This window comes from Odontesthes bonariensis, chromosome 10, assembly GCF_027942865.1.
Source record: "Odontesthes bonariensis isolate fOdoBon6 chromosome 10, fOdoBon6.hap1, whole genome shotgun sequence".
NCBI classification, from domain to species: domain Eukaryota; kingdom Metazoa; phylum Chordata; class Actinopteri; order Atheriniformes; family Atherinopsidae; genus Odontesthes; species Odontesthes bonariensis.
Window position 1 is genome coordinate 17,624,197 of NC_134515.1, and position 22,216 is coordinate 17,646,412.

The following is a 22,216-nucleotide window of genomic DNA, read 5'->3' on the forward strand; positions in this document are numbered from 1 at the left end:
GGAGTTTATCGCCCACACTGGGTCTGAGTGACGCATTATATCTCTCTCACTACTGCCCTCTTTCCATTTTTCCCCCCTGTCCCTCTTTTTCCCCCCTCCTCCTCTACACCATCCCTGGAAGTCATTTACAAGATAACATGAATGAAAATATCCATCAGTGCTATTGTGTGATCTGTGAGCAACGCTGGGTGTGTGTGTGTGTTGAGAGACACAGCAAAGCGGGTAGGGGAGGAGGAGGAGGGAGCAGGATGGAGGGAGTGGGGGGAGGGCAGAGAACAAAAGAGACTAATCTGAATGAGATGACATGTTTCGAAAGAGTCAAATTCGGGGGAATTAGGGTTTAGTATCCCCCTCACCTTGGCGGCAAATTCATTTAGAAAGGCCAGATCTCCGTGTCTACACCCATGAGCACATCAACGGGCAAAAAGAACCGACAGAGAGAGTGAAAAAGATAGGTGGTGGTGAAGAGAGAGAGAGGAGGGGGGGACAGGGATCTAGTTTAATCATTCACAGACAGCATGCGAGTCTATTCTTCGAACGTCAAAAGCATATTTCAGAATTCATTTTGGGCACTAAAAGTCTTCCTCTCAAGGGCATTTCTGTGAGAGTGACTATAACACGAAAGTTAAATCCAAGTTAACGCTTCAGACTCTGCCTTTTGAATGAAAAGAAGGCAATTGAGCTCAGGGAGCCTGCGTGGGATAACGGGGAAGGGGAAGGAGGAGGGTGGGGTTGAAATGGGCAACCCAGTTCCTCAAGGGTCTGCCTGGCTTGTTAAACATTCCTGCCATTTTGTGCATTTGGAAGTGGGTCTCCTTGCTCAAGTGGAGAGGTGGAAAGGGGAGGGATGAGAGGGTTTTAACAGTGCTGGGGGTCTTTATGGGGGATGGGCCGATTTTCTTATTTTTGTTTTTTTTTAAGTTAGTCTTAGCAGCATGAATGTAGTCTTCACTGTATTAGAACGGAGACCTCAGCAGGGCATTAGTAAATGAGTGCTCTCATTCCTTCGGCAGCTGTAAGTTTAACGCGCTGTACAATCTATTTCTGACTGCCCTGCCACACAGACAAAGGCTGGGAGCTCAATACTTTTTACAAAAGGAGATAATGGCGAAGCTACCGAGTACAGTTCCTCACACCCGAACGAACCCTTCACTGAAACCCGATTCTGTTGGACACTGTTCCTCAAATCACACCATCACCGCTGAGTTTTAGTAATTGCATATCGACTGTTATAACCTCATGACACACACACAAAATAATTTTTTGCAGCTGTAGCTCTTTGTTCAGCCTGCTATTCTGTTAAGGCTGCCAAGCATGTCTAATGTAAAACACACCTACCCTCAGCAAAACAGCCATGTGCTATTCTCTCGGTATCAAGCAAATAAGATGCAGTTTAATTTGCTGCAGCATTCCAGCAGGGGGGGGGTGTGTGTGTGTGTGTCTTAGATACTATCAGAGCGGCTTTCTTTTACGAGCCAGCAACAATGAGCAAGTCACATTGTGAACGCGGTCAAATATGCCAGTGTTTTGTAAACAGTGCTGTGGGAAAGGGGGGGTATTTTAGGATATGAGACGGGCTTATTAAATCAAAAGGGAGTGTTTGTTTAAGTCTTGTTTGCAGGTGGGGAGAGTTAACCATGAGGCAGGATGCACCTGCATTGTTAAAAGTAGTGCTGGGCTCAAAGTGAAAGAACACACACACACACACACACACACTGACAAACACACAGCAAAGGAGAGTGTGGCTTTAAAAAAAAGAAAGAAAAGCTACCCCTCCCTTTAGTCTACTGATCCTAAAATTAAATAGCACAAGGAATGTAATAATGGAAGCACAGTGGTGTGAGGTGACTAGAGGGCGAATAAAGACAAAGACAGCTTGGAAGAAAGAAGGAGAGTGGTGTTACAACTGATTCACCACAGACTCCAGCAGCTCAGTGATCAAGACCAGTTGATGGCCAAGGCTGCTTTGTCCTACTTCCTGTTGGGTCCTTCCCAGTGGGGTGGCGTTACAAGCAGTCAAGGCCTAAAGGTGCAAGGACACTTGATTCTCCCTCGGCTTTCCTCCTACTATTCCCCTCAATCAACACAACAAGTCTCTCTTCTTCTCGCTGGAAAAGCAATGGGAAATACCTGGCAAGCGATACCATCAGCTCTCTAAAATAAGGGCAGGCCTACAGCTGACTGAGCTCCTGGGGGAGAACAGAGGCTCTTTGACAACACAACCCCCCACCTTCTCCCCCACCTCCACCCCTCCCGGCTAGCCCACGCTTTCTCATTTAGCAGTCGGCAGGTGGTTGAATTTCACTAAAAAGTCCTTTTCCCAGAGTCTCCAGCGTGGGGAGAGACAGTAGAGCAGAGAGGGCCTTTTTAAAAATAGATCTGTTCAGTTAACGACAGGCTACAGATTCACACTGCCATGTTTCAACAGGAAATGACTCCCAGGACTTGTCCCTTATGTAAACTCAACTAGAGGCTGCTAAGTGATCGACAGCGAGCCTTTGCAACACAGGAGATGTGCTATGCTAATATGCCAATCCAACATTTAGGCTGCGGCTACACGGAAACGTTTTTCACTGTAAACGATACTTTTTCTTATCGTTTCGCTGTCGCGGCCACACGGAGCCGGCGTTCCCACTACCCCAAAACGATAGTTTTTGAAAACGGGTTCCAGAGTGGGAAAATTTGAAAACGGCCTCGTTTCGTTTCCATTGTTACAGCAAAAACGTTTTTGCGTCAGCCACACGTTGACGCTGGGAGCCAATTTTAACACCTCTCTATTGTCTCACAGCGTGGCGTGACACAGTGGCGTGTGTACTGTATCGTTTCATCGTTGTCGTCTGGACAGCAGCGCGTTTCCGTGTGGTCGCAAGAATTTTCGAACCCGTTTTCAAAAAAAACCTCGTTTCGTTTTCGTGTAGCCGTAGCCTTACTGAAACCACATTTTACTGGCTTCTCAAACTTGCTCCAGATTTGAAAAACTAACGTTTCTTCTCTAAAGCATAATGAACGATATTTGGCTGATTTTCTCAAAATACTAATGAAACAATTAACATGGGGGATTTGCGTGAGGGCCGACAGTTAGTCCTAAGTTTGACAAAAGGAGATGGACTGGTTATTGAGCCCTTTGTGTGTATGTGTGTGTCTCAGACAGACAGTCCTGCTGTGCATGCACATGACACACACACACACACACACACACACACCCCCTGCGGTGGTTGCAGCAAAAAGTGCCATGTGTTCACATCAACAACTTCCTACACACTCATAAACACAAGGTGTTTTTCTCAGTCGAGCCTGCATCTTCTATGAATTCTACAGAGCATTCACTCGAGAAATGATCACTTTCTACGAGGAAATGACTGAAATTAAGCAAGTCTGCTCTTTGGTGTGATAATGAGGCCGCTATGTTGCATCACGTACACTTAAGTAGAAGGGCAGAAGTGTGTGTGTGAGACAAGTGTGATGGGAGGGGGTCTCCATTTTAAACTCGCCAGCCAGCTTAGTCAGTCAGTGAGGAAGGAAGGAGACACGCAATGGCAGCCAGCCACCGGCGACAAGCAAAGTCCTGCTGCAGTAGAGAGAGGGGATGAGCACTGGGGATGGTATTGTGTGTGAGAGACATACTGAGCTGCTCTGTGTTGGAGTGCGCTTATCAGTGACAAGAAACAGAAAAACTGTAAAAAATCTAATAAAAAAAAAAAATCTCACACCAATATTTATTTGGACCAGCTTCAACTTTGATTAAAGCGAGCATTTGCCATGGTGGATTTTAGATAAGTTTAAGCAATGTCCCAACATTTCCAGTCATTTTCTTCCTTGTATTGACCATTGGAGAGTCGAACCGCTGCAAAAAGCTTCTTCGGCACATCCCAAAGATTTTCAGTGGGGTTAACATCTGGGCTCTGTGGTGGCCAGTCTAAGTGTGAAAAGGATGTTTCATGCTCCCTGAACAACTCTTTCACAAGTTGAGCCCGATGAATCCTGACACCGTCATCCTGGAATATGCCCGTAACATCAGGGAAGAAAAAACAAAAACTATCGGATGGAAAAACTTGGTCATTCTGTTTGTCTGGATAATCAGCTAACCTCGTTTTTTGGGGCGCATAATGTTGCTCAACATAGACCTGACCAACTAATGCAAGCCCAGATCATTTGCTCAGTTAAATGCAAGCGGTAGTCAGGTAGTGCACATCAATAGAATACATTGTGTATCACTAAGTATGTGTAATGAAGATGTATATTTATATATGTATACATATTGAGTACTGAATTTATTTTTGTGTCTCCATGCTTTTAAGGATGTCTCATATTGATCCCCTCTGGCAGTGAGTATAATCTCTAAAGAGAGGATCTGTACTCTAAGGTGGGGGTGGATGAGTGTAAAGAACAGGCTTGGAGCTGTTGAGCCAGGCCTAGAGAGGTGGTGTAGGCTCAGCCACAAGGTACAGATCGATCTGGCATGTCTGTTTGCCCTGCACTGGGCTCTTCGCCCCGGCAGCGGACCATACAAATAGCCCCAGACACAGTCCACTGGCCACCAACACACACACACACTCCTCCATGCCTTTTTAACAGCAGCAATGCTTGAGTTAGCTGCAGGCCCACCTACTGGCCACTTGCACTTCCCTTTCCACCGTTCCCCACCAAATCGATGTGCTCCAGGCAGGCAGCTTGCCTGAACTCATTTTCAAGGGATAGAAAGGCTAAGCAGAGAGATTGGAGGATGGCTGGAAACTGGGAGGGTTTCACTACTAGCTTCACTGTTATTTCTTATGTGATGTCACAGGTCTGTATGTTTCTAAAACCCCCTGTGACAAAAGCAATCAAAACAGCAACTGGTCTAGAATCTATTTCGGTTTCTGCACTGCTCTCCATCACAGCCCTCCTCTCTCCATGTCTCGGGTGGTGCAAATCCCTCTCTGAGGGTGGTCAGTTTTACATATTGTGTGTCACTAGACGGCTATAAAGGGATTTAACATTTAGTAAAGCATAATCCATTGCAGGCTTTGTGCCTGCCTAAGCTGCACACATCAAATCTGATTGCAAGAAGGCTGCCACCAATGACCAAGCAGGAGGAGGAAAATAAGCACACACACACACACACACACACACACACACACACACACACACACACACACACACACACACACGGCTTATCTCTTGAACAATAAGGAGAGGAGACAGCAGGAAGTCAGTTGGAAAGGTGGAGGATCTTCAATGTTGACACCGGGATGTAAATTACAAATGAGTGTACGGGTGCTGAGGCTGTCACTACTGAGTCGAGGCTCATTCCTAATCTAAACTGATCTAACAGCTCCAGCCCTCATGGTAAGTGTGGGTTGTGACATTCAAGCTCCTCTAAACCTGTCAAACTAATTGAAGGAGAAGACGGGAAACATAAATATTCCACATCAACCAGAGGCTGGCTGCACTGTTCGCTCGGTTGGAGGAAATATCGGGCAGGGTTAATCAGCCGAGATGGTCAACTTTACATCTTCAGACTTCAAGGATGGAATTCGCCGATTCCATTTCAATAAAAAAAATATATATAGATAAATAAATATTTCAATGAAATCCCAGTTAGCCTTTTCTCCTTTTCACATCACGGTCGGCATGGCTGATTATAGCGTCTCTTACTGGACAAAAAAGCATCTAACATTTATGTTTTTGAGGGTATGAATTGTATTCAAAGCTGCGTCAGAAGACTCAGCAGCAGTTCATTATATTCGTCAGGTCCAACTCTGATTGTCAGTGATGTAAAGTTGACACCTGGGTGAAAGTGTTCTACTTGGGGCTGCAAGAGTGAGCAAAGCCTTGAAATAAGTTTCACCTAGTAGCTTACCAACCCCACTATGTCAAAATGAACTGAAACTGACAGGAGCACCAACCTGCAGATAAAGAGAGACACGATGGATCCATTTTACCAGTTTTTTTTTTTTCATAGCGGCTGCCATCCGCACTCCGTCTAACTGTATACAGCTGACTTCTACTGCAGGGCAGTCAAAAATTACAAGTTTTTTTACAGACACAATGCTTATTAGAAACTGCACTCCACCAAAGTTAAATGTCATTCCTCTCTTGCATAGTGTGCTGAACATTTGTGCGGATGGGTGTACACCGAGGTAGTTACAGAAGAGGAAGATAAAGCAAAACACTGGCTCTAATTTCTTAAGTCTTCCAATTAAATTCTTAAGCAGTGTGAGAATGTCCCCTTCCACTCCTTGACCTTTTGCTAGTTCCTAGATGAATTGAACGACACAGCTGCCATGATTTCACTGCGAGGCGAATGGCACTGAGCAGCAGGAGAGCAGATGAGTAAGTCTGGCTTCCTTCTGTCACTAACAGTTGACACTGTCACCTGTAATAAGACCAGTTTATAAATAGTACGTGAATGTGGGGCTGTGTTTACAGCAATGGAAAAGGTTTGTTCTCTTTTCATCCTGGGTCATCTGATTCAATCAAGACATGATACCGCAGCTCAAAAATCTCATCTCTCCAGGAAACTGGAGTACGTTTTGGCCCCAGAGGAGACGGCATATTTTCAGCGAGTCAGACGGTGTTAGGATGAAATCATTATCATGGCTGTCGTCACGATCACATCATCCAGTGAAGCACCACTTTGCTTTATTGACTTAGCTCAAGACAAAGCTCTGAGTGGGTCATGGAATTGATTGCATGATGCATCGGCCTCTAGCCTGGGGGAGTGTTTCTGCTGTTAGAGAGTTGATACTTTTGAGAGTCTGCAATCCCTCTGCAGCTTACTGCAACAGAGACGCTGGCTCTTTAAGAAGGATCAATTATCGCCCAATTAAGGTTTTATTATTATTTTCGTTTAACTCCTAAACTAATCTTATGGAGTACAAAGCCTGATGTGCACGTGAGATGTTAAAAAGTGTCGACCCACCTGGTAACATAACTTAAAAAAAAAAAAAAAAAAAAGCCAGGACTCACCTCCGGGTCTGTAAACAACATCGTCTTCTGTAATGAAGGAAGTGATTTCTCCATTCTCTGTGCGCTCATAGCGCGACTTCTTCTTCGGCATCTTCTTTTTGCCTTTCTTGCCAGCCTCCTCGGCCGTGCCGCTGCCCCCGCCGGTGCTGCCATTGTCGTTGTCCTCATCCTCGCTGTGCTCGCTCTCTGCATAGTTCTTGGCCCCGCCCTCCAGCGTGCAGCTGCGCCGGGGCCTGGAGCTCTCACTTTCACGGTCGCCTCGGTCTCCGTCCTGCCGGCGAGACTTACCGGCCTCTCTTTTGTCCCTGTCCCTGTCTCTGTCCCGCTCCTTCTCCCTTTCCTTCTCTTTGTCGGCCGTCATGATCCGCCACGTGCCTTCCTCAGTCCTCTCACGGCTGGGCCTCCGTGAAAGGTAGACTGTGAGCCTGGGCTTCAGTCTTCTGAATTTACCAGTCAAATCCAGGGAAAATTTGGCCACACCAACAACCCCAGTGTTTCAGAAAAGCTGTGGATACAAAAAAAAAAAAAAAAAGAAAATTAGTATAATTTAATAACCACTGCCTTTATGTAAAAAGCTACATTTTCATGGTAAAAAGAGTTATTTTCTATCTCTTGTGAGTGATAAAAGCAAGATTTGCTCCTGGAGATGAGGCAGCTGTGCATGCTATTCTCAACATTCCCCACCACAACTGTGTATGCTCTGGAGAGAACTTAGCAGTTTCATCAAAGAACAAACTTTCTAGGTTCCTACTTGAAACACATTTCCATTCTTTAAGAGAGGTGCTAAAGCAGTTTTAAAGAGTAAAGGAGAGAATAAAAAAAAAAGGCACAGCAGGCTATCCTACCGAATATTGACGTAAAGGCTCACAGCCTGCAGAAGTTTCACTGCGACAATATGTCAAGAGTTTTGTTAGGGTTTTCTTTTTTTTCTTGGCACAAAAAGTAGAAATCTGGCTTGTAAGGTCACAGGAAATGTGTAGCATAAAGCTCAATGACAGTCTTAACTGGCTAGCTTCTCGGCACACCATTTGCGATGACACCAGGCTCAATATTCTGCTCATCCCTGAGTGTGTGTGTGCTTGTGTACTCTGGCTTATTGGACTGCACCGCACCCCAACCCTCTGCCCTGGCTGACAGTCACCAAAGTGATAATTCGAAGTGACAGCTCTGGAGGGAAGAATCTAGCAATTCGCTGGGTAAGGGAGGGGAGAGAGAGGAGGCACAGTCAGTCATTTACCATCCCTAGTCTGCTGCCACTTGCATCCATCTTCACCCAGCCACCACTTTCTCATGCCATGTAGAAATCCTCCAGAAAGAGTGAAGTGGGCATAGCTGAAGCAGCACGATGTCTGCACTGCCCCTTACACAGAGCGCCCATAAAGGAGGCTACTCATTTACTGCCAGTGTTCAGCTCCTCCACCCCCCGGCAACAAATTAACTAGAAATAGTTATTACAGCCCCGAGAGGGATCAGTCCAGGCAATCAGCACCCGCGTTACCATGGTCGTGAGGGCACGGAGGAAGACTGGAAGTGAAAAATGAGGGAGGGAAAGAAATTGAGCCAGGTTAAAAAAAAAAAAAATTGAACCCCATGTCGGTTCAGAACAAGTATTTAATGGAGGAGTGAGGTGAAGAACAGAGAGAGAGAGAGAAGGCGCCAAGGTGGAAAAAATATTTTTGGTTCAAACCGGCACACGAACGCACACAATGAAGGGCTGTTTGACAACGGCACTCCTCAGCAGCGGGTGCTGTCATCTCTGAGCAGACACCAACTGACAGGGCAGCTGCTCTTGTCGTCGGCTTCAACACAAACACCGGGCCTGATTAAACTGCAGCCTCGTCACAGCCCCATTAATCACCTAATGATGAGTTACCACGGCGACCACTGGGCTGCCGGCATAGACACACAAGAACACATTAGTGAACACAGATGATGAAAGAGCTCTGGAGCGTTTTTAACGGGCATGTTTGTGCAAGGACACACACCCGCCACCAATACATACCTAAGAAGGTGTGAAAAGACACAGTGTGGCCCCCTCCTGTGCCTCGTGTCCAAAATTAACTTTCTGACTCAACGGCTATGGGTACATGAGAAAATCCACCAGCCAAGCACATTTTTACTGGCCAAAATACCAAGCACTTTTTGTCCTCTAACATAACCCCCCCTACACACACACACACACACTTAATTCAATGTCAAAACTCTACTAAACTTATTTATATCTAATACACATAATTAGCAAACATAAAAGCCACATTGAAGATCCTCGATCATTATCAATTCAAACCTCCTCATCACACTTCTCGCTCTCTACTGCAATCACCCTCTCTTTTTGCAGTCGATAAAGTCCCGCCCCTGCTCTGCCTCTCATTGGCTGGTGTTCATTGCTTGGTTGGGGTTCTGGGTTTCACCAAAAATGTCAATATCACAGAACAGCTGCAGCACATCCTGTAAATGGCACCAAAATGGAGCAGAGATCCAGTTTTGTTTTATTATTATCATAAATGACTCTTGATACATTTACCTGTCAATATGGCTGAAAGCCTTCACAGATTTATTACTAAAAATAAAAATCGATCTACATTGTACACTTGCCAGGTGTCCATTTCAGACTCTGGCAGTCCGCATCCAGCAGCAGGTCTCGGAGGTGTGAGGTGTATGAAAACATTCCTGACGGCACCATTTATGCACTGCTCTAATCCTGGGGGCTGCGAGAATCTGTGTATAAGCCAAGCACCTCTTCTGTCCTCTAATCAGTAACATAAGCCTCTTCCAGGGAAACCAACAAGGACTCTAAACTGTTGCAAATGGAGGGCTGACCCATACCCCTTTGATGTTTGGGGCAGATGTTAAACCCCAGTAAGGATCTCTACAATCTAGGTGCTATTAGTTTGCATCTGGATACACTTTATGCAACTGCCTCATTCCAATTTCTGAATCTCCAATTATCTTTCTGAAGCTTTTGTCAATTGTATCTTTTAACCATAAAAGGAAAAATAGATCTTTGCACAGACGCAGGCACCTGCTCATATAATCATTTTTTTGTGTTGCAACAGCAATACCAGCATTTCTGTGGTCTCACGTAGTAATTGAGGTTGAGCAAATTGAGTGAGTAAAAAGCAGCGAGTGAGTTTGAAGTACCCACTCTGTGGGTATGAAAAGTCGACGTATCTATGGCTGAGAGGGGAGACAATGAAGTACAGAAAGTGAGATACAAAGAGAAAGCGAGGGAGACGGCCCTCCACCCACTACCCAAAAAACAAAGTGCTTCGCGTAAAGCAGCTCTGACTGCCTGGCCGATGAATACCGCTGTGAGGGGGCAGGTAAGGCTTGGAGCTATTACACATCAATCACTGGGCCAGGACCCTTTGAAAGATACCAGCTGTCTTAATGGAAAAGCGAAGGAGGGGGAAAGAAAGAGGCTGGAGAGGGGTAGAGGGGGTCCCAGCTAACGGCACCTAATCCACCATTTACATTAGTGCAACGGAGTCAAGGGCTAGCAGCCAGCGGGGCCAAGCTCAAATACATTTCTCTTTTGCATGCCAGCTATAATAAGACCTCTGGCTTGAAAAACTACACAGTTTGTGACTCTATTAACACATCATCCCCCACAATGACCACACAGCAGGTTTCAGTTACTAAACGCAGCTTTATTTTCCTGCTCTCTGTCTCCTGAACAGCCTTTGGAGAGGTATGTTTTATTCATTCCAATCACTCCCACATTCAACTAAATCCATGCTCATCTCCGCAGGTCCAATCAAAACTTGTCGTAGGATAAACACTCAAATATTCATGCTTTGCTTGAGAACCCATACAGCGCGAAAACGCCGTAGGATTTATGTTCTATCATGTCAAATTTAGGGAAACGATTCCAAATGTTGCACAAGATGTACACTTTTCCTACATTTTAATGCAGATAAAAATGTAACAACAATGACCAACGCGGGGATCCACTCAGATTAGGGAGAGACTGAAAAGTCATTCATGGCATATTCAATTGGAGAATTATGAAGAGGCAAAATGTGATTGGCAAGGATTTAGGGCCGGCTTTAGAAAGGGATTGAATGAAATACTCGCGTGAATACAGATTAGAGGAGAACAATGTTAGCATTAATATACACAGGGTTATTAACAATGAGGGCGACACAAATTGATCTGAATAAACCAGCCAGATCCTCGGCAGCGTACGCATCCTTGCTGTGGTGATTTTGAGCTGCAGCAGGTTTTTGTCAGCTCGAATCCATTACTCAGTGTGATCTAATCTAAGCTGCCATCCAAGCTCCCTAGAAACAACAGCACAATGAAAGGCTCAGCTGGAGGCGAGGGGTAGGCCACTTCATAAGGGATCCTCTGTGGTCTCTGCACCCAGCCTGCTTTGTCTTACCTGGCGCTATCCTTGCTTGCTTTATACTCCGAGGCCCTCTCTGTTTTAGTTCACATTGGAAGGGCAGAGACATTTGTCTGCTCCACTTGTTTTTCAATTCACTGATGATAACCACATCTTTTTTTTTTTCTCTCCCTCTGCTAAAGCTGAGTTCACAAACGCTCTATATTTAGCCAACATCCGGGGTTGGTTTAGTAGGTAAAAGCCATGCTTGGAAGAAGAAGAAGAAGAAAAAAAAAAAAAAAGGCAAAGCGTGGGGCTTTCCAACATAAACATTTAAACCTGCCCAGACTCTTGTGGTATGAAGCAAATCACTGCAGCACAAGAGCAGATTCTAACGCAAAATGACACTGAGTGCTCTGACGTATCACTATCTAAAAAGATGAACTAGGACATTTTGCAAAATCTCACTTGGCTAACAATACGAGTCCAAACTGATCAAATGTGTTCGCTGTCCAATGGTCAAAGGGCCCTTCAAGCCACATAAAGGAACATCCTCTGTGATCCACACGGTCTAAGCCTCTTCTCTATCTCTAAAGACGGCCAAATCCCCCTCCACTCACTATTTGTGGGCTCTCCACGAGTTCTCCAAATGTCCCTGAGGGGGCCGCACCACAATGCAAGACCTCTATTATCTACGTGGGTTTGCGAGCAGGGAATCATTTTGCAGCCTAATACCAGCTACTTCATAACACAGCACCTCTGGGTTTGCCATGTCTGGCTGAAGCAAAGCTGACTGCTATTTCATCAGCTCTGGCCGCTCTACGAGGCATCGTGTTTAGACAAGGCTCTGGGGTGAGTGGGGGGGTGCCAGGGTTGTCCATTGTCACCCTTTCTCTTTCTTCTAAATGAGGAAGTCCTGAAAATTGTAATCGTGTGGGAGCCAGTAAAGGACTTCTCCTAATGTGTCATTGATAACTGAGGAAGGAGAATGTGAGCTATGTGCTGGCAGACAGTGCTACTACAGACAAGGCGCTTAATTGAATTAGTCTTTAGATCTGTGGGCAGCTTCTTTATAGTGTGATTATAATGTCTGATTTGAAAGGATTTCTGGAGTCTTTCACCTCCGGTGAGGGAGTGACAATTCAACATTTTTTGGTGTATTAATACTGTTGAATTGGAAATTTACCCCCAAAGTAAAGCTGGGATCATAAGCGGTATAAAAACATGCTGGGGAAATATTTATGGCTGATTTGTTCTGGAGAATATCTCTCTCATGTACGTGTCTCCAAACATTTATCTTCACAAAACAGAGTTGAGCTGTAGCAGGGGGGGAGGACGGGGAGTCACATGTCATCTTTTAAATTTTTTTTGTTCAATCAGATGCATGCAGTAAAAAGATTTACTGGGAGAGGGGGGGGGGGGGATTTTTGTCAACTGTTTAAAGCACTCTTGAAATTTTAATATCTAAGCACTCAATCATGTATCACTTTCACTGATATTCCGCAATCAAATATCCCCACTCTTCCTCTGCAATCTGCCCATCAGCTTAACGAGCCTATCCATCAGCTCAACTTCAACTGGTAGCCTAAATGAGTGCGAGAGGGGAGGAAATGTATTCATACGGCTGCCCTACATCCTCCAGCTACACTAATCACTATGCCACACAGAGAGACGTGCCAACACTGAGGAAAAAACAACACAAATAGATTAGAGTGACAGATAAGACAGCTCTGAGGTTTCAGACTGACAGCACAGACCAGCAGGGGCACAGACGGATGTCTTCAGAAACGGCTTCCAAAAACAAAGCCATTAGGTCAATACACAAAACCATCCCTCGACCTGAAATATTAAACAGTGTGTGGTGGCAAATTCTGTTCTATCCCTGAGCAGATGGTCAGGGTGGTGGAAGACAATCCCTCCTTTCAATTGCTTATAATGATCCCAGCTAAAAAACACCTCCACCTCTACATACCACAGGATGGTATTACCTGTAATTAGGTAGGTCTCTTTTTTCATACGTCAACGGCTCTCTTCTAACCACCACTACACAAACCATCCTGACTCGTTTAAATTAGAAAACAACTAAAGCAGAGTATTCCCCTGTTTATCCCCTTTTTTTTTTGGTTCATCAACATGATGATTTCAGCACTCTTGCAACCACAGCTTCAAATCTCAAGATAATGTGTAAACACTGCAAATAGATGCTGTCAGTAAACCTTCTACATTTGGAGATTTGTTTGTTGGAGGAAAAAGGACTGGTTTAGAGAGCAGTCTGCAGGGGAGGCGACTCTGGGAGGGCAAAATTCAGTGCAACGGTCAACCTTGTCATCCACCATCTCAGTCATGCAGGGCTGTGATCCAAGTCAGAGGCCAAAGAACCCTCTGCAGTGCGCACAAGTTAAATAATATCAATGTGGCTAACCTGTGACGCTAGCCATGCTTAACAAACTATAACCAAAGACAAGGTGGTTTACTCGATTCTGCCTGCATCTCTTTTCACTCACACCCCCCCAGCAGCTCGGGGTGATGAAAGCACTGCTGGAACAAGCATGATCTGAGCTCAGAGCTCCCATATCCTCTGAGGACAGCTCATAAAACATGCAGTGCCTGGGACTGGGCCTCTTACAGCAGTGGCATTTTAGTGCACTCTGCCACAAACACCCAGGCCGCACACACGGGCAGCCTGCAAATACACACAATGAGAGTGTGAAGAAGTCGGACCTGCATGGTTTACTGCGTTGGCCACAAGCTCACAAGTGAGAGGTGCTCACCTAAATAAAGACATAAGCTACACAAAGAAATGATTTTCCAAAAAATATTAAACAGCAGGAGTCAGCTGTAAGAACAATGGGCTTTTGGAAAAATGTAAGACTTACAAGCCGAGTATTACACAGTGTACAGTGGTGATCTGCGGATTAACTGTGTCTGTTCATGTGTGAAATGGAGACTTGATCCCCAACTGATAGTGTGCTATGCCTCAAGCAAACATAAGCTGCATATTATTCATCTTTACCAAACACCTAACAGCTGCCATATATTGGATTACAGATTGCGTCCTTCAGAGTGCAACAACAATGGCGCATTAAAAACACATTCCCAACAGCATCACAACTCAGACTTCCTGTAGTCTGACTGTCTTCTTTAAGCCAGAGATGAACAAAGCTGGCTGCGTGTCTGACTTGCAGTGAATAAGCCTCAGATATTCTTGGAATGTTAATGTTAGGCTTCGACTACGGCAGTCTCACAGACGTCTCCTCTCATCACCAGAACATTAATAACAGTGAAAATAAAACGTTAGCCCGGCCTAAACAAATAACATACTTTTAAATATGAGAATGACATGCTTTATCAATAATTGAGCACACACTGCTGGAGTTTAACTGTTAAAAGACCACAAATGTTAACTAATCGCATGCTTGCATTGTGTTTAAGCACACCGTATGCTGTGTCCATGCATAGGAAATTAGCCTCAAATGCAATGTGCTATTTGCTCGGTGAAAATCTAAGAGGGCTGGTTTGTGGAGCTACACTCTTGTTAAAATAGCTTCCTGCTGCATCTGCAGGCTTATAAAAAGCATATTCACTACAGTACCACATTCATCTGTCTGTATGCACACATGTCAAGCTAAAAAAGTGTTGGTTACTGACACACACACACACTACATAAATATATAAACAAAAACTGCTGCTGCCGCTGAGCAACTGTATTTGCAGTCCTGGTTAGACTATGTTCTCAACCGATAAATGGCTGGAGTGTAATGTGCCTTGACCTTCTATCTTTCTTTCAGCAGCTCTTTACATATATTGCTGTCTCTCCTCATATATCACTTGGGTAAATGGCGTCCTTCACCCTGCTCCCTCATGTCCCCTCCTTAAAAGGCTGAGGGGACATCTTTGTCTGCTGTACTCAATTGACAGCCCTGGCAGCCTCCTCAACAAGCACAAGGGGAGGGGGGAACAAGGCTCAACGAGGGGAAATGCCGCAATGAATAATTATGTTTCATAACATGCCCCACCCCCACCCTCCTTTATTAGCATCAAACAATAATTAACAGGGAACAAGGGGCAATGAAAAGTCTGCTTTTCCCTTTTCGGAACACGGGGGTCAATATGCCCTTCAACCCTTTCCCGCTGTCATAGCTGAAGACGCCGCGTCTCTCTAGAAACGTGCTCTTAGCTTATTTATGATGCCAGTTGCTCCGCTGGAGAAAAACCAGCATTCCTGCTACACTCAGCAAAACCGGCCGGATCACTTTACGCAGCAGTTCACCACTTCCATCTCTACACCTCCTCTCAGCAGGCCAACCCAACAATTCAATAATGAATATGAAAAGCCTCCTAATTGAAGTCCGTGGGAGTTGGAGCAGCTGAAAATATGTGGCCACTGTACACAGGCTTGACTTGATTACGTTTTTGTTTAACATTGAAAAAGAAAAAGGAAAAGAGAAAAAAAAAACTCTGATCAGCAGTAGCAAAGCCATTTGTGATCGAATTAGCTTGCACTAAGAGCTCCATTGATCTTGGCGCTCATCTGTGCGGATGAGGCCTAGAAAGGCAGCTGGTAATCCAATAGCAGGGATGGGAAGTGCTTCAAGGACTCTGCTGTGTTTACCCACCTATTCCCTTCACAGAGAGGCATGATGTTAGTGTACGCCACTCGCTGGACTGATTGGAAGCCTCTGGGCCTTGGGAGCACCGGTGAAATGAAAAAGAGCCGCAGTGTGACCAGAAGCAAGGTACTCGAAAGCTGAAAGTAATTGTTTTCACCACAGCTATCATGTAATGAGTAAACAGGATGAATCGAGCAGAGCCTAGACGAGTGTTTAAATATGCTCAGCGGCAACATAGCCCTAATATAGGCTTGACTTAATTATCCAAACCCGAAATCAAGCAGCAACACCGTCATCAATTTAAAGGTTCTCCTCACTTGCGATTTAAAGTATCAGGTTGGGGGAAATCGATGGAGGGAAATCTGTCTTTACACTGTGATAGCTTCATTGCAGCCAGGACCGACTCTAGCCGTAGGAATCAATTTTGCATGATGTAAGTGACATCGAACAAGCGTCCAGAGGGCAGAGATCCTGTGACATGAGGAGAGAGAAAAAAAAAGCAAAGCTAAGGTCGTAAAAGGCAACATATACCTGTTCAAGTGAAGTGTGCCTCAACAGTATTGCTGTTGTGCATTAAGCGCAGAGCTGCTACCACGACAGCGCAGATTCTCACACACATACACGCACCCATAATACATCAAGGATTCATGAGCGAATGCTCAATAACAGACCGAGTTCATTTCTCTCCTTCATATCACTGCAGCAAGAAAGGAGTGAGAACTCTTTAGCAACCCACAGACACACCACAAACACACACTACTCTCTTACCACACTAATAACCTTGGGCTGTCTACCAATGCCATGGCTTTATGGAACAGTATGGGCTCTAAATAGAAGCTCAATTTCTCACCAGCAGTCTGTAACAGCTCTATCTCTGCCACCATGTCATTAAATATTTATCCAAGCAGAGTGGCAGATATCAAGGTGATAACCATTTAAAAATCCAAATCTGGGGCTTTTTTTTTTTTTTCCCCCTCGCCCCCCATCCTCTCACAGCCCAAACTCACTCCAGCACTGCCACAACAAAGAGCCATTTCTAAAAGGATTATCTACAAGTGTTCCTTTAATCAGTGCATAGCAGAACTGTAGAAAATCCCTGAACAACAGTCCCAGTGGAACACCTTTCTCTGAAGCCCTATCAGGCAGAGGATCTCCTTCACTGACAGCGACTGACTGAGTGGGAGCGAGTGTGTTTGAGGATGAAAAGATGTGCTGCTACCTCGCTGTGATGTCCTCTCCAACAATCTCAGAACAAAGGCCTGTATTTTGAAGTGGAGTTATGATGGCACAGGGCTCTTAAGGTCCTCTGTTGCTGTCTGTCCTATTGCTTTCCATCCTTTCTGTTAGCCTGCTGTTTGTTATGCTTGTGAGATAAGCCACTGCTGTGGGTGGCTCGGTGTACTACAGCAACCGGTGTGCTGCTTGAGAGCCAAAGCCGACAGTCTGTGGGAGGGATTGTGGGTGTTATAGATCACCGGGAGACAGATGTCCGGTCTTGCCCCAGCGCTGACTCAAGCACTAACCCCAATAACTGTGTGTTTGCAAACTGGGCTGCTTCCTGGTGGGTCTTAAGTTGATCTTTATCAGACTTTATCATGGCAACCCTTCTCTTGTACTGGCACAGGGGCTCAGCAGCTTTGTTATTTATGAAATAGAAGAAGTGGAAGTCTACTTTACCGCTACAGCCTGATAAACATTACAAGCAGTCTTGTGGAAGCAAAAACTCTGATTCAGTGAGCACAATTTAAACCAGACTTGAGCGTAAAAAAACAACAACAACCGAGAGCCCAGGTAAATGTATAAGTATTAAATCTATTTAGCAAATGCTACTTAAGAACAGGTGACCGACGGGGCAACGGTATCACCGTCTCTCCCATGAACGTATCGATAATTTCCGTTGCATTCGAGCATCTGTTGTCTTCACCTTGCTCTCTCTTTGTTTTACTGTGCACTGTCACAGTTAATGATTCCCTCAAGATCTCCATTTTCAAAACATGATTTACATGTCTGAAATGCACAGTTGAGCAGAAACAGGTTTGAGAAATAACCATTACAGTCACGCTGAATCCAAAGAGCAAGTGGAGAGAGCTTAGAAATTTCAGTATCAGCATACTGCCTTTCAGTTTCTTTGTGTTTACATATCTGAATTGTGCAGTCATCCCTTCAAGAGAGAATCACCGCCAGCAAAAACAATTACATGCCCCCCGCCCCACCGCACAAGCCTTTCACTGGCTGCCTCAGCTCAGCTCATTAGATCGTCCTGTGAATTAACTCTAGTTAACTTAAAGCACTGACACACATCAAGAATAGTCATTTGCCTGTCTTTTTAGCATAAAAAAAAACAGGCATGATTTGCCGGTTCAGAGAGATCATCTTCCTACACGCAGCCTGGGGCAGCTCCTCCTGTCTACCTCATTATTTTTAAGAAGAACAAGGGCACTGATGAATTCTGCTGGATTAAATGTAAGGTGCTCTTGTTGCGACCTGGCTTACGCAGAACAGCCGTCTGCTTTAAGCTCCTCTTCTCACAGACTAAATGAAGTAATTCGCCAGCACTATAAATACGCATCAAAAAAAGAAGAAGAAGAAGAAGAATAAGAAGAAGAAGATTCCCACTCAGCTGAGCTGCAGAATCAAAGTGGAATTGTTGGACTACATCACTCCCACACTGCTGTACATTCTGCAGTTAGAAAACCTGTCAAACGTTGGCTTTATGTGGATACTAACTGAACTGACAAGCACCACCGATACACTTTGACTGATAAAGACATTCATTCCGGCTTAGAGAGTTTTTCCAGATGCGAGTGCCTGCAATGCTCCAGCGCTTCATTTCAAGACTGAATGAGGTAGTCGCTGTGTTTTCCCATTTAAGTTTCCGGGGTGACAAATGAAAAGCAAAATCCCCCATACAACTAATCAAATGAGGGAGTGACACTAAGTCAATATTTTCGCATTGTGTGGACAGGCAATATATCCGCAGTTACAGCCTGCGCTTGGAGGCTTAGGCAATGCCAGAGTCACAGCGTTATAAGGATAATGTGTCGATAATGTTGCTCGGTGTGGCTGTAAAAAGCCGCGCCAATAAAGACACCGTATCAAAAGACGACCTTTATCAAGTATTGACTACTTTACCAACTTGACAGACGGTGTGTAGACTCATTCTGAGGACAGGCATAGCCTCTCGTGAAATGGCTGCGAGAAAACAAAGACGAAAATGTAATTGGACTTTGATCTGTTGAGGAGCGAGGATAAACTCACTCACTCCGAGAGCAGCCACGAAGAGAACAATATATCAACACACCAACCTCAAATGTTATGGAGCAGAAAAAAAAATAGAGGAAGAAGAAAAAATAAGAGCTAAACGCACTGAGCACCGTCTCTACTTAGGAAACTCTGACTGTAACCATTTCAAGCAGACACCGTAAGGCTAACGTTTCATTGTTCTAAGGCGTTTTTCAAAAGAAACCCAGATAATTAGCTGCTTTTGATTACACTTTTAAAAAATAAAAATAAAAAAAAATTAAAAAGGGGGGGGGGGGGGGGGGGGTAGTAGAAAAACCGTCAACACAAAACGAAGCACATATAATCTCCACAAGCCTGGTTAAACACAAGCAAGATCAATGGGCAAATTTATCAGCAAATATTACCATTCGCTGCCTGGCAAGTAATCATTAAGGAATGGCACTGATGAATTATTCATTGGCTAATGTATAATTCACACTTTACAGCAGATTCGATGCATAAATAAAGCTGTGGTACATTTAAACACATTAAATGTTTACTTGATAAAATAGGATTGGTATGCGCCGCATGAATGCTTCCCCACTGGTGTCGTTTGATTGCTGGTCCCATTGAAGCTGCGTGTAAAAGGTCGATACCTGAATACCGGCAACTGATTCTTTTAACATGTGATCTCAACAACGATGGCTGTTTGGGTGGAGCACCAAAAAATTCCACGCAATACGTTTCTAAGCAAATAAAAGGAGTCAGGATTGGTGACTGAAACCGCACGTCACAGCCATGTAGCGATTTAATTTTCAGGCGTGTGATGATTTATGTACCGTCACGTTATCTCCCTCGCACATCAGCAGTGTTTAACCCTCATAGCAAGATTGCAAGGTTATTCTTATAGATGTGTCAGCGCTGGTGTCAAAGGGGCAGACAGTCAACAGGGAGGACAAATAGGTACAGAGGACACACGGGCTCCATCTGATGTTGTTCAGAGGAGGCAGGCCCTGTGGGGACCGCCATTCCACTTTATGACCATACACTGAATTAACAGGGCCAGATGTCCCCCCCACCCCCACCTCCCTAACACTTAACATGTGAGAAAACCGCCCTCCGATGGGCTCAGCTGCTTTAAGGATGTACAGACATAGAGAGAGGGGGGAGGAAATGGGGCCCATTTTCAATTATCCCAATTTCTCACTCGTCGCTTGCTCCTGAGGTTTATGTTAATTAAAGATATGAACCCCTTCCTCTGCGCACAAACGCACTGGTTGGAATTTTTTTCTATGAACAGTCAGAGCACCTCTCCAGTCCTTCATCGCTCTCCATTTCTGTAGTCACCCACCAGAGGGTACTGCCTCCTTAACAGTGCTACTATTGTTACTATGTCAATCTGTGGCTAATGTATTCAAAATGAGTCACTGAACTATCTGCGAGGACAATAGGTCATGAGGAGCAGAGCGAGCTTGTACCATTTAGACGTAAAAACCCGCAAAAGACCCGACGAGAGTCGTCTTCGCACCATGAGTGAGTTTCAGTGTGTGGGATGGAGTTACTACCAAAAAAAGAAAATGGTATGGAAGTTATAGAGTTGTAGATTTTTCCACCTGCATTTTTGACGAGGCAGTTCTTGCCTTCACACATTCAGAGGACACAATCTGCCTTTGTTTATATGCTAAAGACCCGTACAGTCACACATTATGTGTTTCCATTCGTGTAACCTATTGTAATAATAAGTAGATCATGGCATTGTAATTACAGTGGAACACAAATGAGTTAGACCATTACTCAAATAGAAACGATTTCGAGACCCGAGCAGACTCCCTCGTTAGGGAGAAAATGAGAAGTCTGCCAACACGGCTTTAAATACGACCTGCTTTTCTCCAATTCTTTATGCATTACATCATAACATTTGGAAATAAATAAATAAACCACACAGACAACCTCTATGAGTTATTCCAACATCCAGCTCCTGCCATCATCCTGACACGGGGAGGAAAGGAGGGGGCAGAGACGCAGCGTGGTGCAACCCCAGTGAGGGCCATCATGCGAGCAGATTAAATAACGTTTTTCCAATGCCCTGTCAAACACTGAGCCGCCTCTGCGCTGCTAGACAGCCGTTACAGCCTCCCACTATGGAGCATCTCTCCCTTTGTGTGGCCAGAAACAGCCTCTTTGATCCTGATATCACCTCTCTGATTCCTCGGAGGTGACACTCATGCGCACGCCTGTATGTGAGCTGCATGTTTACCAGCTCTCTGTACCTTGTCAGCGGTGAGACGAGTGTTTGTGAAGCAGGGGTGACTCACGCTGCTACTATGCTTTCCCTGGTTTACATGAATCAACAACACAGACTGTGGACCCGGATCAAATTCCACCTCAGTTTTAATTTCCCACAAACACTGTAAGGAAGCGCTGCAAAAAGAGACGATTGAAATGATAGCGACATTAGAATGACTGTGCGTACATGATTTAGAATGAGGCTGCTGTATCCTCATCTGACAGTGAAACGCTCAGCCCACTCTAGCCATACAACCCCATAGTGCAAAACAACTCCGCCTCCTGTATACAACTCAATTAAGACGGCCAACCACTTCCTCTTCCATTCAGTCCACATGTAGTGAAACTAAATGGATATTCTAACCTCTGGGGAAGTGAGGAGGATGCCATTTCAGAATAGGTTCAGAGGGACAAGCTATACAAGTTTTCCCACGTGACAGTGTAGGATGAGATCGTGATTATATTCAATCAAGATGAAGCTGGCGCTGAAGTCCTTTCTGTCACACCGCTGATTGTTGCCCGTCAACCTAAAAAATTGATCGTTCAAAAGTGTTTTGTTTAGGATGCTGTATTTTTTACAATTTAGTGGCACAAGAACAGGTGATATCAACTAAAAATCCTCAGTGAAAGGGATATGCACTTCAAAGGAAGCTCAAACCCTTAACTACCATTCACATCCAAAATTAGATTCAAAGTGCAGTTATGAGCCACAGGGACAACAAGAAAGATCATTAGTGTTAACTTCTCCCTCTAAGTGTACCTTATTATCAATATGTTGTCACACAGTCACATCCACATGACTTTTAAAGCTGTGTGAACT

At 44.7% G+C, this 22,216-nt stretch overlaps 1 protein-coding gene across 4 annotated transcripts in view; it reads right to left on the minus strand.

The window, feature by feature from the left end:
• rerea (arginine-glutamic acid dipeptide (RE) repeats a) overlaps positions 1–22,216 on the minus strand; it is a 123,503-nt gene that overhangs the window by 66,551 nt on the left and 34,736 nt on the right. For all 4 annotated transcript variants that reach the window (XM_075476564.1, XM_075476562.1, XM_075476565.1 and 1 more), the window contains one exon: positions 6,952–7,456. In XM_075476564.1, the coding sequence (XP_075332679.1) occupies positions 6,952–7,312 (361 nt within the window). In that variant the 5' untranslated portion in view covers positions 7,313–7,456. The remainder of the gene's footprint in view (positions 1–6,951; positions 7,457–22,216) is intronic.